This window comes from Capricornis sumatraensis, chromosome 13 (genome assembly GCF_032405125.1).
Source record: "Capricornis sumatraensis isolate serow.1 chromosome 13, serow.2, whole genome shotgun sequence".
Lineage (NCBI taxonomy): Eukaryota > Metazoa > Chordata > Mammalia > Artiodactyla > Bovidae > Capricornis > Capricornis sumatraensis.
The window spans coordinates 74,393,376-74,409,521 of NC_091081.1; the positions used below are offsets into that span (position 1 = coordinate 74,393,376).

The 16,146-nt window shown below is 47.2% G+C and overlaps 1 protein-coding gene across 1 annotated transcript; it reads right to left on the reverse strand.

Annotated features, from left to right (window-relative positions):
* Positions 1-8,216: 8,216 nt before the first annotated feature.
* LOC138089582 (UL16-binding protein 3-like) lies at positions 8,217-13,931 on the reverse strand. The gene is made up of 4 exons (XM_068984965.1): positions 13,850-13,931; positions 9,785-10,048; positions 9,274-9,549; positions 8,217-8,332 (listed from the first exon to the last, which is right to left on the reverse strand). Exons 1-4 carry the CDS (start codon positions 13,929-13,931, stop codon positions 8,217-8,219), a joined length of 738 nt encoding a protein of 245 aa, XP_068841066.1.
* Positions 13,932-16,146: the final 2,215 nt, after the last annotated feature.

A 16,146-nucleotide genomic window follows, 5' to 3' on the forward strand; every position in this document is an offset into this window, starting at 1 on the left:
CTGGTTTGCGAACCCCAGCACTGGGCGACTCATCACCTGGGGAATTATCCAGAGGCTGCCTTGGCTGCCTGTTTATAAATCCCAACCCTGCCCAGTCCGCCTTGTAGCCTCTGGTGGTGGGAATGTGATAGGAGGGTGGGTCCTGCAGTTACAGGCTAACGCCCCCTCCTCTGCTGTAGAGTGGCTTCCTGGGTCCAAGGGGCCACGGGGACACTATGTAACCACAGAGGTGAGCAAAGGATTGGGAGGTACCACAGTTCTGCTGTCAGGTCTTGGTCCCCTGCTGGTCATCTTATTTGTTCCCTGTGGCCCTGCTTATGCCAAACCACACGATCACTTCTATACTATGACAGCTGGCCTCTCGGTAATGATTACCAAGTGGATGAGCCCAGTTCATCAAGACCAGAGGTCCCTTCTCTACCAGACTCAGGACCATATCAGTAGCCATGTTTAAATGTTAGACTTTCCTCACTCAAGTGGCGTGGTCGTGCCTCTGACCCTGTGGGGCTGGGTTGTGATGCTCTGATTAGGATGTCACAAGCTGTCGCTGGGCGAGGGTGTGGCAGCCCACACTGGTATTCTTGCCTGGAGAATCCCATGGACAGAGGGACCAAGTGGGCTACGGTCCATAGGGTCGCAAAGAGTCAGACACGACTGAAGTGGCTTAGCAGGCAGGCAGGTTACCCCTGCCACGATTTCCCCGCTGATGGACTTCTGTGTCATAGGTGCCGCAGGGTCCTAGGGTCCCAGTGGCAGATCCCGCCACACTCCTTCCTTCATGTCCTTGCCATGAACACCTTCCACAGCTGAATTGAGCAGTTGCAGAGGCCTCTGGTCTGCAAATTCTGAAATATTTAGTGTCCAGCCATTGATAGAAATGCTTTACACCAGGCAGATATAAAAAGGAGATGTGAAGGGATCAGAGCCCTGCATGCTTTCTGGTTACTATTGTTCACCAATCGCTGTCATTTTACCCAGAAAAGGGTGGTCTTGCAACATTCTGTTTGTAGCAAAGGAAAAGCAATATGAGAATGTACTGGTACTTCTCAACTATGGCAGCCTTCACCCCATTCCTAACCTCAGAGACTTTTCCATCACTGGTTCAAATCTGGAGAATGTGAAATAACCACTGTGTGGGTCTTCACACACCATGAGACCCCTGTAAGCAGGATGCAGGATGGTTATGTACTCAGTACCCTGCATCTCATGCATCACATTAATAACAGCGGGGCTGTGATGATGCTTCAGATCCCCGGACATGATGTGAGTCACACCCTGGGTCCATGGGAATGTGGGGCGGCTTCTGCTTCCCAGTGGGCACTTACCTGAGTCAATGGCCACGTGGCTCCCAGGGATGGGGAAGGCCAGAGAACTGCGGCACTGCGCTTGCCATGGTGATGAGGGCCCGCCTGCTGGAAACTGCATCTCTCTCAGGTAACGGGTTCTCAGTTCTGATAACTGGCTCAGTTCTAGAAACTGGGCAAAGTATCCACACAAGTTGTTGCGATGACTGTTTGTAGCGTCCTGATCATCCAGCTTGTGTTCTATTTTCTTTTCGTTTCTTGGGTTTTTTGTTTTTTGTTTTTTGGTCGGCTGCCTGGCTTTTGGGATCTTAGCTCCCTGACCAGTGATCAAACTGGGCACCTGGCAGTGAAAGCCCGGAGTCCTAACCAGTGGAGCCCCGGGGCATTCCCTGTCTCATTCCTTTCAGTCGTGCAGTTTGTGTCCAGGTTGGCCGCCCATCCGGGTGTTTGCCTCTAGGATCGCCCTGTGCTGGGAACCAGCGTCATACTCTGCAGTCAGGACCTGGCTGGCCTTCCCATCTCTCTACTCATATCAACCATTGCACCTGCTTTGTTCCTGACATGGCGCATCCCCACCTAGAATCTGCGTATGTTCAACATCTGTTTCTGCTGGAAGCCCACTGGAGACACCATCTCCGAGCAGCATCCTGACCTTCAGCAAAAGCCCTCCTGTGTTACCGACCAGGGCTCCTGGACTCAATCAATAGAAGTTGGTAAAAGGCCAGACACAAATTCAGGGGGAAAAAAGCTTTATTGGGACTCATGAGGGAGCAAAAACAAGTAACATGTTCCCTTGCTGGCTCCAGAGGTGGGGGAGCCGGTCCCGCATATGAGATAAGGGTGAGGGAGGGTCCTGGGTTCAGGCCAGGGTGGGTGAGCTGGGTGTTTGTTCCCCTTATGTGGTGCTGTGTGCAGGGATCATGACCAGCACCCTGCTTTTGCTCCTGGCTGCTCTGAAATCCCCTTGGGTTTTTGGTCTATTTGTATCTTGTTGTTGATTATTTTCCCCAACTGCTCATGTATGCAATTATTTTTAGCCCCTTATAATTTCTTTGTATTTTGATGTGACTTTTGTCCAGGTACACTCACTGCAGCAAACTGTCCCAGCCTGTCTCGTTATGTACTGAGGGGTTCTACACCTTTATTCTTACGGGTTAAGGGGCCAAAGCTTTCTTCTATCAAAACTTCTCCCTGCTGGACAGGGACCACTGAACTGAGCCTCCCCTCAAGGTGCAGAAGTCCCTCACAAGGACCTACATGGATCTGGGCCACCCTCCACTGGAACGGGCTGTATTCCTTGAGCCACCATGAGTGTTATTTCAAACTGGTAGATCCTACAGACACAAAGTCAATCAAAAGGTTAAATAAACAAGGACTAGAAAGGAAAGAACAATAGCCATTAAAAGGCCTAGAAAGGGAAGGAAACAGGTCAACTTTTAGAAGACTTTCTCTTTTTTAAAAACTCTTAGCACAGGCGAAATCTCCCATGACACAATTGTGAAGCCCCTCTCCCTGTATATAGAATGTGCATATTTACACCTTAATGTCAGATGTAGTAGTATATGGTGTCTATTTCCTTAATATTGATCTAGAGGGACCACAGTGAGCAGTGCTAAAGAGGGAGCTTAGTTCCCTGCCCAGGAATTGAACCTGGGGAGCTTGGTGTAAAATGAGAAGTTCTAGACACTAAACACCAGGTGCAAGATGCAAAGTTCCTTTGGCCCTTACCATCTTTGAAAGCAAGAATGTTTCAAGGAGGCAAAAACTGTAAAAATAGGTACCAATGTAATTACTGGAGACATACAGAAAAACAGTTTGTTTATTTAAGATGGAAGCAAGGTGGAAATATGCACCCAGAGAGGAGTGCAGGAGTCCTGAATGAGCAGCAGAAAGAAGCTAGGCTAGGGATTTAATACACACTTACATGTCTATATCTTCCCTGGTGGCTCAGTTGGTAAAGAATTTGCCTGCAATGCAAGAGACTCAGGTTCGATCCCCGGGTAGGGAAGATCCCCTGGAGAAGAAAATGGCAACCCATTCCAGTACTCCCTTGCCTGGAGATTTCCATGAACAGAGGAGCTGGCAGCTGACAGTCCATGGGATCCCAAAGAGTTGGACATGACTGTGTAACTAACCTTCTTTCACTTTCACTTCCATGCATGCCTCTATCTTCCCCAGCTCCCCTCCCATCCCCACCCAGGCTGCCACGTAACACTGAGCAGAGCTCTATGTGCTATACAGTAGGTCCTTGCTGGTCATCCATTTTAAATAAATCAGTGTGTACATGTTGATCCCAGACTCCCTAACTGTCCCTTTCCCCTCATCCTTTCCCCCTGGCAACCATAAATTCATTCTCTAAGTCTGTGAGTCTCTTTCTGTTTTGTAAGTAAGAGCACTTATATCATGACTTTTTGGATTCCACATATAAGGGACATCAAAAGGTGCTTCTGCTTCCCTGTCTGACTTATGTTGTTCAGTATGACAATCTCCAGGTCCATCCACATTGCTGCATATGGCATTATCTCATTCTTTCTGATGGCTGAGTAATACTGCCCTGTGTATATGTCCCACATCTTCTTTATCCATTCACCTGTGGGTAGACATTCAGGTGGCTTCCAGGTCCTGGCTGCAGTGAGCAGCGCTGCCGTGAACACAACATGTGTGTGTCCTCTCAGACCCTGTTTCCTCAGAATCACTGAATCCCATAAGATGGAGAAATGGTGAAACATCATGACCTCTCTTGAGGGTTAGAAAACAAAAATCTTAAATACTTCAAGTTTTCTGGAGTACTGAGATGTTGATTTAAATATCAGTAGCACAATAAATCGGAGAAGGCAATGGCAACCCACTCCAGTACTCTTGCCTGGAAAATCCCATGGATGGAGGAACCTGGTAGCCTGCAGTCCGTGGGGTCACTAAGAGTCGGACACAACTGAGCAACTTCACTTTCACTTTTCACTTTCATGCATTGGAGAAGGACATGGCAACCCACTCCAGTGTTCTTGCCTGGAGAATCCCAGGGACAGGGGAGCCTGGTGGGCTGCCGTCTATGAGGTCGCACAGAGTCGGACATGACTGAAGCGACTTAGCAGCAGCAGCAGCAGCATAATAAATTGTTTTAAGCCACTAGGTTTTAGAGTAATTTGTTATGCATAATAGAAAACTAATACAGAGAATTTCAATATAATTTAGGTCTATAAATATGATAGAAGTCTTTTACTAACATCAATGGATAAATGGTTAACTTGATGGATGACACTCTTTCTGTCCAAGGATCTTTGATGGTTGTCACATAGGGCTGTGACTTGTGATAGTTTGTCTAATGATAATCACAAACTCAAAAAACAATAAGACTATTTGATAATCCTTTACAGAACATTCAGATTATTTAAATAACATTAAAGGGACATTTCCAGACAGGCTACGAATTCCTAATTCTAGTAGATAATATTGAAAATGTTTATTTTCTATTTGTGCAAGAAATATCATTTTCTGAGAATTGTCTGGAAAAGACTTCATTACTTGCTGGTGGTGGCAGTAGCATTGTCACTAAAGATTTAATATTTGGTAATGCCAAAATTTTTTTCATTTTCTCTGATTATCATGAATTCAATCAGAAGAGACTAAGAAAAACAGTTAAATCCTAGCATAGACTTCAAAGCCCTAAGATAATCATGGCACTGTAGCAAGTAAGAAAGATAAATATAAAATATACTCTCAATGAACAGGTGGAGCAGAGGGGATTTTTTTAAGGAAGTGAAATTATTCTATGTGATACTGTAATGGTGAATACTTGTCACTATACAGTCATTAACATCCATAGAATATACAACATCAAGAGTGACACCTAATGCAAACTATGGGCTTCGGGTGATAATGATGTGCTAATGTTGGTTCACTGATTTACAAAAATGTACCACTCTGGAGGCGGATGCTGATGGTAGGAGGGGCTGTGGGAATGGAGGGAGGGGATATATGGGAACTTCTCTGTACTTGATGTTCGATTTCACTGTGAAGCTACAACTGAACCTACACGTGCTCTAAAAATGAAGTCTATTCATAAGATGAGAAAAACAGTTTCTGCCATCTTGGAATTTTTTTCCTTTGTTTAACAAATAGTTCTTGGGTTTCCTTTTTCTATTCTTTTACATTCCATCTTTCCATGTCTTTATGCTTTATATGTCTTATAAATGGCACATAGTTTGGATTTGGGGTTTTATCTAATCTAGGAAGCTCTACACTTAATGAGGAATGTTGAACCATTCACATTTATGATTATTACAGATACATGTGGATTTCTTTTCATTATTTTGAGTGTTCTAGCTACTTCGATTTTTCTTTGCTTCTTTTTTTCCTTTTGCTTCTTTTTCCCTCTCTTTTTCTATTTTCCATTTACTTGGAAAATATACATCTTATTTCAATTATTTTAGTAGAAAGATTTAATATACCTACCTGACTTTAATATTTTCAGTGTAATCACTTGCTTAGACTCTTCCTGACAATGCAAAGTACTCAGAATTCTGTAACTCAAGATAAATATCCCCAGTGCTCCATGATAGGTCATATAATATTTAATTCTATTTTATTTATACTTTATACCACTTTATGCCCCCCCCCCCCCCACTGTCATAATTGCTCTTATTATTATGGGGTTATTTTCAGTCACTGGATCTTTAAAATTACCAACCTGTTTGCCAATTTCTTTGTTCAACGTGACTTCTTAGATACCGATTCTTCTTTCTAGGTTTCCGTCTTACAAAAGTACATCTTTTAATTTTTTAAATTTTAAATGTATTTTTTTTTAAAGGAAGGATAATCACTTTATAGTATTGTGTTGGCTTCTGCCAAACATCAACCTGAATCACACATAGCATCTTTTAAAATTAAGGGTTTGTGAATGGTCAAGTCTTTCAGATTTTGTTGGGAAAAAAATCTTTATTTCACCTTTAGTCTCAATAGATACTAGTATGATTTTTAAAATTTTCCTGCTAGTCATTTGATTGTTCTTCCTTTGTCTACATTATCTGACTCTTAATTCCCCCTCAACCTTTAAATTTTGTCCTTCCAAATTTCACATTAGCATATATTGAGAATTCTTACTCTCCTTCACTTTCCTTTAACCTGTATTTCACAATTTCTCTCTTTTTTATGTATATAAGCTAAATTCTGGTGAAATATTTAAATCTATGTTCTAATTCTCTATTTCTTTAATTATGTCTTATCATAATGACTCAACTTGCCTCAGCTATGACTAGCATGTATACAGTGAAATTATTGAGCTAACTAGAATTATAATGAAATTATAGTGGGAAAATGAGTATTTATGAAACGTTTATTTGTGTGGTGGGGGTGAAGAGATCTGAATGAGCTAAGTCTTGACTTAGGATAGTGAAAAAATAATTAGATAATTACTACAAGTTAAAAAAGAATAGACATGAAAAAAATTAAGAAGTTGAAAAGTTACGTTTAAAAAAGGAAAAGGAGTGAAATAGAGGCTGAGGACTGATATTTAGTCATAAAACCCAAAAAAGATGTCCTTTTCATTATAAGGGACTGGAATGCAAAAGTAGGAAGTCAAGAAACACCTGGAGTAACAGGAAAATTTGGTCTTGGAATACGGAATGAGGCAGGACAAGGGCTACTAGAGTTTTGCCAAGAGAATGCAATGGTCATAGCAAACACCCTCTTCCAACAACACAAGAGAAGACTCTACACATGGACATCACCAGATGGTCAACACCAAAATCAGATTATATTCTTTGCAGCCAAAGATGGAGAAGCTTTATACAATCAGCAGAAACAAAACTGGGAGCTGACTGAGGCTCAGATCATGAAAGTGGTGAAATAAATTGTTCCTGTTTTTTTTTTTTTTTTTTTAGAGATGCTGTGTAGGATTTCATCAAATGTGATAAAGCCCATGAGATGATGCATCTACTGTGTCATCGTAACCGGAAAACACTGAGGATTCTTGGGGTCTGATGTCCTGGATCTAAAGTGAAGAGCAGCAGAAAGGCAGACAGAGCACCTGTTGCGCTTCCTGGGAGCACTGTCTCCTGCAGAAAAGAAAGAGGCCTTGGTCCAGGGAGCTGAGGAACTCCTGTCACTTTCCTGGAGCTGCCCCTCCCCAGCCCCTCCTCCAGCCCCGCCCTCACTGAGGGGCTCCTATGTCTTCCACCCCCACCCCCACCCCCACCCCAGGCCCAGCAGCTTCTTGTCACCTCCTCCTTCCTTCCTGCATCACAGAGTCACCCCAGGCCCTGACACCCCCTGCTCAGGCTCAGGACTGGAGCCAGTGAGGAATCAATCTTCTCCCTTTACTCAGGTCCGGATCCTTCCCAAGGGGGGCCTAAAGGACCAGGAAGCAGGTCCCTGGAGGAGGGGCCTTGCTTCCTGACAGCCTTGGGGGGCTGCAGGGAAACCTTCTTCCTTTGTGCCCCTCCAGCCTCTGAGCCAGCAGCACACATAGCTCTCAGGACCAGAGTTCCTGCCCCCATCTCCTCCACCCCAGCTTAGGCCCACCATCCGCAGGCACCTCTGCTCAAGTCAGGGCTGCTCAGTGATGGAGGCTCTGGGTCCCCAGGAGGCTGCTGACGTGCAGGCCACACTGAGTCAGACCTGCTGCTGCTCCAGGAGCACAGGCCTGGCCTCAGCCCTTCCCCCAGTCTCTGCTGTGGGGCTCCTGCCTTGCCTGCTTGATTCACGCCGCTCTTGTGGGAACGGGCCTTTGGAGTTGGGTCTGCAATTATTGCTCTCGGGTGATATGGGGTCTTATTCACCTGTTCATTTCCAGGGTGAAGAGGTTCAGTGAGGGGCAGGGGTTGGCTGGGATTCACCTTCCCTGTTCTCACACCAGGCCCTGTGCCCCTGCCGTCCCTCTGAGTTCTGCCCTCAGTACCTGCTCCTGGAAAGGACTCAGCCCAGGAAGACAGTTATGATGAAACTGGGGAGGAGCACGGGGAGGATCCAGGTGGTGTGCTTGATGGCTGTGGCCGTGGAGTTGACTCTGAGGGGAGCTGCAGTTGGTGATGCTGTAAGGAAAGTGAGAGTGAAGCCCTTGTCCCGACCCCTAAACTAAGCAGATGCCTTCTCAGCCCCCCGGACCCAGGTACCCTACTATGGAGTCATTAGTGCATAATTTCTTTACAATGCTGTGTTGGTTTCTGTTGTAGGACAATGGAAATGAGCCATAATTAGATACTTATATCCCCTCCATCCTGAACCTTCTTTCCCACTCCCATCCCACCCCTCTAGGTCATCACAGAGCACCAGCCTGGGCTCCCTGTGTTATATAGCATCTTCCCACTGGTTAGCTATTTTCCGCATCATAGTACGTATATATGTCACTGCTACCGTCTCAATTCGTCCTACCCTGTCCTTCCCCTGCTATGTTCACAAGTCTGTCTCGTGTCATGCAGTCATTTGAACCAACCATATGGCAGCCCCTGCGACAGGTCCTGAGGTGAGACGGAGGAAGGGAGGAGCCCCATCTCCACAGAGCTCAGACAGTGAATGGGCGAGCAAGGGTCCCCACACAGCACCTCAGTCCTGAGGGGCATCAGATGAGGTGAACGAGGATGGGAACAGATTAAGTCCTCTCAGGAGCTGATGTCCGAGGCGGCATCGACAGATTTCCAGAACTAGAATAGCTGATGTTTTTAAAAGGTTGTAGACAGAGGGTCAGTAAGAAGGAAATCTCTAGAATCGGAGTGGTGCCCTCATATTTAGGGGTCAGCAAGAATCCATGTACAATGGTTCAAAACCCTGTGCTATGAGGGAGAGATGTCAGGAGATGGAAGAGGAAAGAGGATCACAGACCATCCCCAGGGCCATTGATCTCCCAGGAACTACTCACCTTGAATTGATCACTTTCACACACACACACACACACGCACACACACAGAAACACACACAGGTGTGGGTCCATGTCCCTTTGAGTGGACTACCACTTCTTTCTTTTAGTCTCACTTACCTGTGGTTGTTGACATTTCCTCCCAGCGCACCAAGAAATCCCGAAGCCAGGCCCGACAGTCTCCCATGGAGACCTTCTTGAAGAAGTTGCTCACAGCCCTGTCCTTCTCCCACTTCTCTCTCATCCGTCTCCCTCCAGAATGAACCACGGTCCAGTGTCCATTCTCTGAGTCAAAGAGGAGGCACGTTTGTCCACTGAAGCCGAACTGCCAGGATCCACTGATGTGTCCATCCTCTTCACACTGACATGTCATCCTGCCCTGCAAGGTGAGAGGGTCTGCCCCCCGCCGTGGCAAAGAGCTCAGCCTCTGGGCTTGACAGATTCTCTGCCCCACCTGGGTCCACCTCCCCTGAGCCCAGCTAATCTGGCCCTGTTCTCTCCTCCAAGGCCCGCTCCTTCCACTGGACTACTAGGGAAGGACCAATATCCTCCATTTAATTTTTTACCCAAAAACAACGAGTGAGTTTAAGCCCCCAGCATGCTCCTTCTGCACCTGGACTTTCTAGCTCACCTGTGACCGTGTGATTCTCCGACGTAACATCAGGCAGCTGCTCCCTGAGCAAGTCCCCGACGTCTCTGAGTGTTTCAGTCTGTGTTTCCCAGGCCTTTGTCGTTTTCACCTCCTCCCCCAATGGACTTGTGAATTGGATCTTAGCACAACCACAGTCATAGGAGAGAAAAATCTTTCCATCCACCTGGCCTTGAACCACACACCATGGTTGTCCAGGTTTGGGCTGAGAATCGACGGTAAAGTTATAGCAAAGAGACTGAGCGTCTGTGAAGGCAAAAGGCAGGTGAGGGCAGGGTTGGCAGAAAAAGGCCCATAGGCCTCCTCCCCTCAGTTATGTGAGAGCAGAGTGAAGGTGCAGGGCTGGCCTGGCAGAGCAAGCATGGTCCCTCCTGCTCCATCCCCAACACTCCATAGAGCCAGTGCCCCTCGCTTCCTTGTGGAGAAGGAGAGGTCCCCTGCTGGGCAGAAATTGCACATCATGGATATGTCCCCTTGCCCACCAGGTCAGTACCCAGGATCGGCCAACACACAGCCTTTCTGGATACATGCCAGACGGCCCTGCAGGAAAAGCCTAAATGGAAGAGGACTTTCAGAATCGAACCCAGTGTCCTGCCAGAGATGGAGAGCATGTGGGTGCTGCTTCTGAGGAGCCTTTCATTTCTAGAATGGAGCCCCTTTTCAGAATGCATCCTCGGAGAAGAAAGCCACGTTCCAGTGAGGAGTGCCCTTTCATCACCACAGGAAGCACGGAAGTCCTTTCCTTCTTTCCCAATGAGCTGCATGACCATGGACTCAGGTAAGTGAACCTGAAGGAGCAGAAATGACTCCCACATTCACGTTAGACGTAGCATGTTACTAGCATTATGCACAGGAACTGCAGTATCATCATGGCCTCCCTGTTCCTGAAGTGAGGCTCAGGGCTCCAGGCAGTCAGTGGACAGCTGTGCCAGGCCCTGCTAACAGTGCTTATCCCTGGGTCCACAGATCCACACCACACTCATTTCACGTGGCCTGGATTTCTGACATGAATGGACAGTCTTTGCAGTTAGTAAAAGTAAAGTAATGCTCAAAATTCTCCAAGCCAGGCTTCAGCAATACATGAACCGTGAACTTCCAGATGTTCAAGCTGGTTTTAGAAAAGGCAGAGGAAACAGAGATCAAATTGCCAACATCCGCTGGATCATCGAAAAAGGAGGAGAGTTCCAGAAAAACATCTGTTTCTGCTTTATTGACTATACCAAAGCCTTTGACTTTGTGGATCACAAGAAACTGTGGAAAATTCTGAAAGAGATGGGAATATCAGAGCACCTGACCTGTCTCTTGAGAAACCTATATGCAGGTCAGGAAGCAACAGTTAGAACTGGACATGGAACAACAGACTGGTTCCAAATAGGAAAAGGAGTCTGTCAAGGCTGTATATTGTCACCCTGCTTGTTTAACTTATCTGCAGAGTACATCATGAGAAACACTGGGCTGGAAGAAGCACAAGCTGGAATCAAGATTGCTGGGAGAAATATCAATCATCTCAAATATGCAGATGACACCACCCATATGGCAGACAGTGAAGAAGAACTAAAGAACCTCTTGATGAAAGTGAAAGTGGAGAGTGAAAAAGTTTGCTTAAAGCTCAACATTCAGAAAACGAAGATCATGGCATCTGGTCCCATCACTTCATGGGAAATAGATGGAGAAACAGTGGCAACAGTGGCTGACTTTATTTTTCTGGGCTCCAAAATCACTGCAGATGGTGACTGCAACCATGAAATTAAAAGACACTTACTCCTTGGAAGGAGAGTTATGACCATCCTAGATAGCATATTGAAAAGCAGAGACATTACTTTGTCAACAAAGGTCCATCTAGTCACGGCTATGATTTTTCCAGTGGTCATGTATGGATGTGAGAGCTGGACTATAAAGAAAGCTGAGCGCAGAAGTATTGATGCTTTTGAACTGTGGTGTTGGAGAAGACTCTTGAGAGTCACTTGGACTGCAAGGAGATCCAACCAGTCCATCCTAAAGGAGATCAGTCCTGGGTGTTCATTGGAAGGACTGATGTTAAAGCTGAAACTCCAATCCTTTGGCCACCTGATGCAAAGAGCTGACTCATTTGAAAAGACCCTGATGTTGGGAAAGATTGAAGGTGGGAAGAGAAGGGGATGACAGAGGATGAGATGGCTGGATGGCATCACTGCCTCAATGGATATGGGTTTGGGTGGACTCTGGGAGTTGGTGATGGACAGGGAGGCCTGGCATGCTGGGGTTCATGGGGTCGCAAAGAGTTGGACACGACTGAGCGAGTAAACTGATAAATACTGATCTCCCTGGATGTCTCAGAATCCTTCACCTTAGCTTTTGTCTCCAAAAAGTGACATTTTTCAACTCCCACTCCTCTATCCCAAGGGTAAAATAACTGGAGATGGGAGTTGCACTGTTGGGTGTGCTGCCTCTCAGATACTGAGTCATCTGCAACATGTCTTGGGACGTGTTGGGAACTACTGGAACAGGATCATAAATAGTTTTGCTAGTGATTCTGTACAAACTGAAGTTTTTACTTCTTCAAATTTTTTGTGGCATATTTTTTGTCGTTTCAATGTTAAGACTGTAAAGCTTTTTGAAGACTACTGTCAAGTGGAGCTGCATTGGAAGATTAGAAGATTCTTATAACCTCAGAATCTACTTTGCCAGAACAGGAAAACAGTCCGAAACACTGACACAAGGCGTGGACACTGCCCCCAAGTAGAAATGCTGAAGAGAGAATTCCCACGAAATTGTTTACTTGGAAACCTGCTTTATGTTCGAACTCTGACTTTGCAAGCCAAGTGAAGGGCAGGGAATTTGTCTCGCTGGGTATTAACTGCTGAAAGGATTAGTGTTAGTTGCTCAGTCCTGTCTGCCTCTGCGACCCCATGGACTGTAGCCCGCCAGGCTCCTCTGTCTATGGGATTCTCCAGGCAAGAAGACTGGAGTAGGTTGCCATTCCCTTCTCCAGGGGATCCTCCCAACTCAGGAATCAAACCTGGGCCACCTGCATCGCAGGCAGATTCTTTACCGGAATAAGGCCATTTCTCACACAATGAAGTTAAGCATCAAGACCCAAGAGCCAACACACCCGGTTCTCGCTCAGGCAGAGGCTCGCGCTGACCTCCCTCCCCCTGCCCCTTCCCCCCACCACCCCCACCGACCCCAGCTGCTGGTGGCAGGGCGCGGGGAGCTGGAGGGGCGGGGGACGGGGTGCAGGGCGTCGCGGGGCTGGCGCGAGCGCAGCAGAGCCGGCAGGCACAGCACCGGCGGCAGCGGCAGCCCGCAGGAAGCGCGGCCCTGGGAGATGGCCGCGCAGATCCGTCCAGCTCGGGACCGCGCCTCCGCCGCCCAGGAGAATCTGGGCCGCTGGCAGTCGCCACCGCCGCCCTGAGCCCTTCACAGACCCGGGCTTCGGCCGCCGCCCAGCTCATTTCGTCCTAGCACGTGGCAGCCAGCCCAGAGCCCTTCACAGACCTGAGCGCGGCCGCCACTTCCCCGCTCTCAAGCTCGGCCCTGCCTTCCCTGCAAGCCCCGTGCGTTCTGCAAGTGAAATTTATCACCTGTAAAGAGCGCTGGGCTTCCAAGGACAGAGAGCAATACCGATCTGAAGGGTTTGTGTGAGCAGATGGGGTGTGGGAAGGGCGTGCTTTTCGAGGAGTTATCTGGGTCTCTTCTCCCGGGGATGGCCACCTGTCCCAAACCCCCTGGCTCCAGGGCTCCCACTTGGCAAGGGCAGGCCGGGGTCTTGAGGGCAGCATTTCCTGCTGCTTTCTCGCCACCTTTTCTACCAACTTCTCCTCGGAAACTCCCGGCACCACTATTTCACCAAAGTCACCTCTTTTCTGGTTACCAGAGGGTGGGTAACCAGCCCGGGGAAGCCCCCAACCCCAGGTGCAAAGGGGCCAGGGGAAGGGACAGAGGAGGGCGGGGTCACACAGCACAAAGTTTCCCTAACGCCCTCGTATACCCCCATCCCCTTCCCGGGTTAAGTCATTCCCTCCAGCCCCTCCACCCACGACCCAGACGGTTCATCCGGAAACTCACCGCCTGGCGTCGCGCTGAAGGGGTAAAACAGAAGTAGCGGCAGAAAGCGAAGACGGGGCTTGGAACCCCCGACCCAGGCCATTGTCACCTCATCCCAGTTCCACAGGAATGCGAGGTTGCCGGTCGGAAGTGGGGATTGTCTGAGACCTAGCTGGCTCTGGCTGCTTTCTTTTCTGCCTGCTCCTTTCCAGCCACACCCCTCTGGGGCCCGCCCCTTGTGCTGGGTCGAACCAGCTTGGCCAGGCTTATCCTGAAAGACTCACTGGCTCCTGATTGCCGGTTGCTGTGCCCCATCCCTTCCCTCTAGAACCACGGGCTCATAGCTAGAATCTTTGCAGTCAGATAGCATGGGGAGGCCTTACAAAGAGCTGCGAAAAAAAGAGAAGCGAAAAGCAAAAAAGAAAAGGAAAGATATAAGCATCTGAAAGCAGAGTTCCAAAGAATAGGAAGAAGAGATTAGAAAGCCTTCCTCAGCGATCAATGCAAACACATAGAGGAAAACAACAGAATGGGAAAGACTAGAGATCTTTTCAAGAAAATTAGAGATACCAAGGGAACATTTCATGCGAAGATGGGCTCGATAAAGGACAGAAATGGTATGGACCTAACAGAAGCAGAAGATGTTAAGAAGAGGTGGCAAGAATACACGGAAGAACTGTACAAAAAGACCTTCACGACCAAGATAATCACGATGGTGTGATCACTCACCTAGAGCCAGACATCCTGGAATGTGATGTCAAGTGGGCCTTGGAAAGTATCTCTATGAACAAAGCTAGTGGAGGTGATGGAATTCCAGTTGAGTGCTTTCAAATCCTGAAATATGATGCTGTGAAGGTGCTGCACTCAATATGTCAGCAAATTTGGAAAACTCAGCAGTGGCCACAGGACTGGAAAAGGTCAGTTTTCATTCCAATACCAAAGAAAGGCAATGCCAAAGAATACTCAAACTACTGCACAATTGCACTCATCTCACACGCTAGTAAAGTAATGTTCAAAATTCTCCAAGCCAGGCTTCAGCAATACGTGAACCATGAACTTCCAGATGTTCAAGCTGGTTTTAGAAGAGGCAGAGGAACCAGAGATCAAATTGCCAACACCTGCTACATCACTGAAAAAGGAAGAGTTCCAGAAAAATATCTATTTCTGCTTTATTGACTATACCAAAGCCTTTGACTGCGTGGATCACAATCAACTGTGGGAAATTCTGAAAGAGATGAGAATACCAGACCACCGACCCGCCTCTTGAGAAATCTGTATGCAGGTCAGGAAGCAACAGTTAGAACTGGATATGGAACAACAGACTGGTTCCAAATAGGAAAAGGAGTCTGTCAAGGCTGTATATTGTGACCCTGCTTATTTAACTTCTATGCAGAGTACATCATGAGAAACACTGGGCTGGAAGAAGCACAAGCTGGAATCAAGATTGCCAGGAGAAATATCAATTACCTCAGATATGCAGATGACACCACCCTTATGGCAGAAAGTGAAGAGGAGCTAAAAAGCCTCTTAATAAATGTGAAAGAGGAGAGCGAAAAAGTTGGCTTAAAGCTCAACATTCAGAAAACGAAGATCATGGCATCCGGTCCCATCACTTCATGGGAAATAGATGGGGAAACAATGGAAATAGTGTCAGACTTTATTTTTCTGGGCTCCAAAATCACTGCAGATGGTGATTGCAGCCATGAAATTAAAAGATGCTTACTCCTTGGAAGGAAAGTTATGACCAACCTAGATAGCATATTGAAAAGCAGAGACATTACTTTGCCAACAAAGGTCTGTCTAGTCAAGGCTATGGTTTTCCCAGTGGTCATGTATGGATGTGAGAGTTGGACTGTGAAGAAGGCTGAGTGCCGAAGAATTGATGCTTTTGAACTGGGATGTTGGAAAAGACTCTTGAGAGTCCCTTGGACTGCAAGGAGATCCAACCAGTCCATTCTGAAGGAGATCAGCCCTGGGATTTCTTTGGAAGGAATGATGCTAAAGCTGAAACTCCAGTACTTTGGCCACCTCATATGAAGAGTTGACTCACTGGAAAAGACTCTGATGCTGGGAGGGATTGGGGGCAGGAGGAGAAGGGGACGACAGAGGATGAGATGGTGGGATGGCATGACTGACTTGATGGATGTGAGTTTGAGTGAACTCCGGGAGTTGGTGATGGGAGATCTGATGTGCTGCAATTCATGGGGTCGCAAAGAGTTGAACACGACTGAGCGACTGAACTGAACTGAACTGAGCATTCACTCACGGAGAAGGCAATGGCACCCCACTTCAGTACTCTTGCCTGGAAAATCCCATGG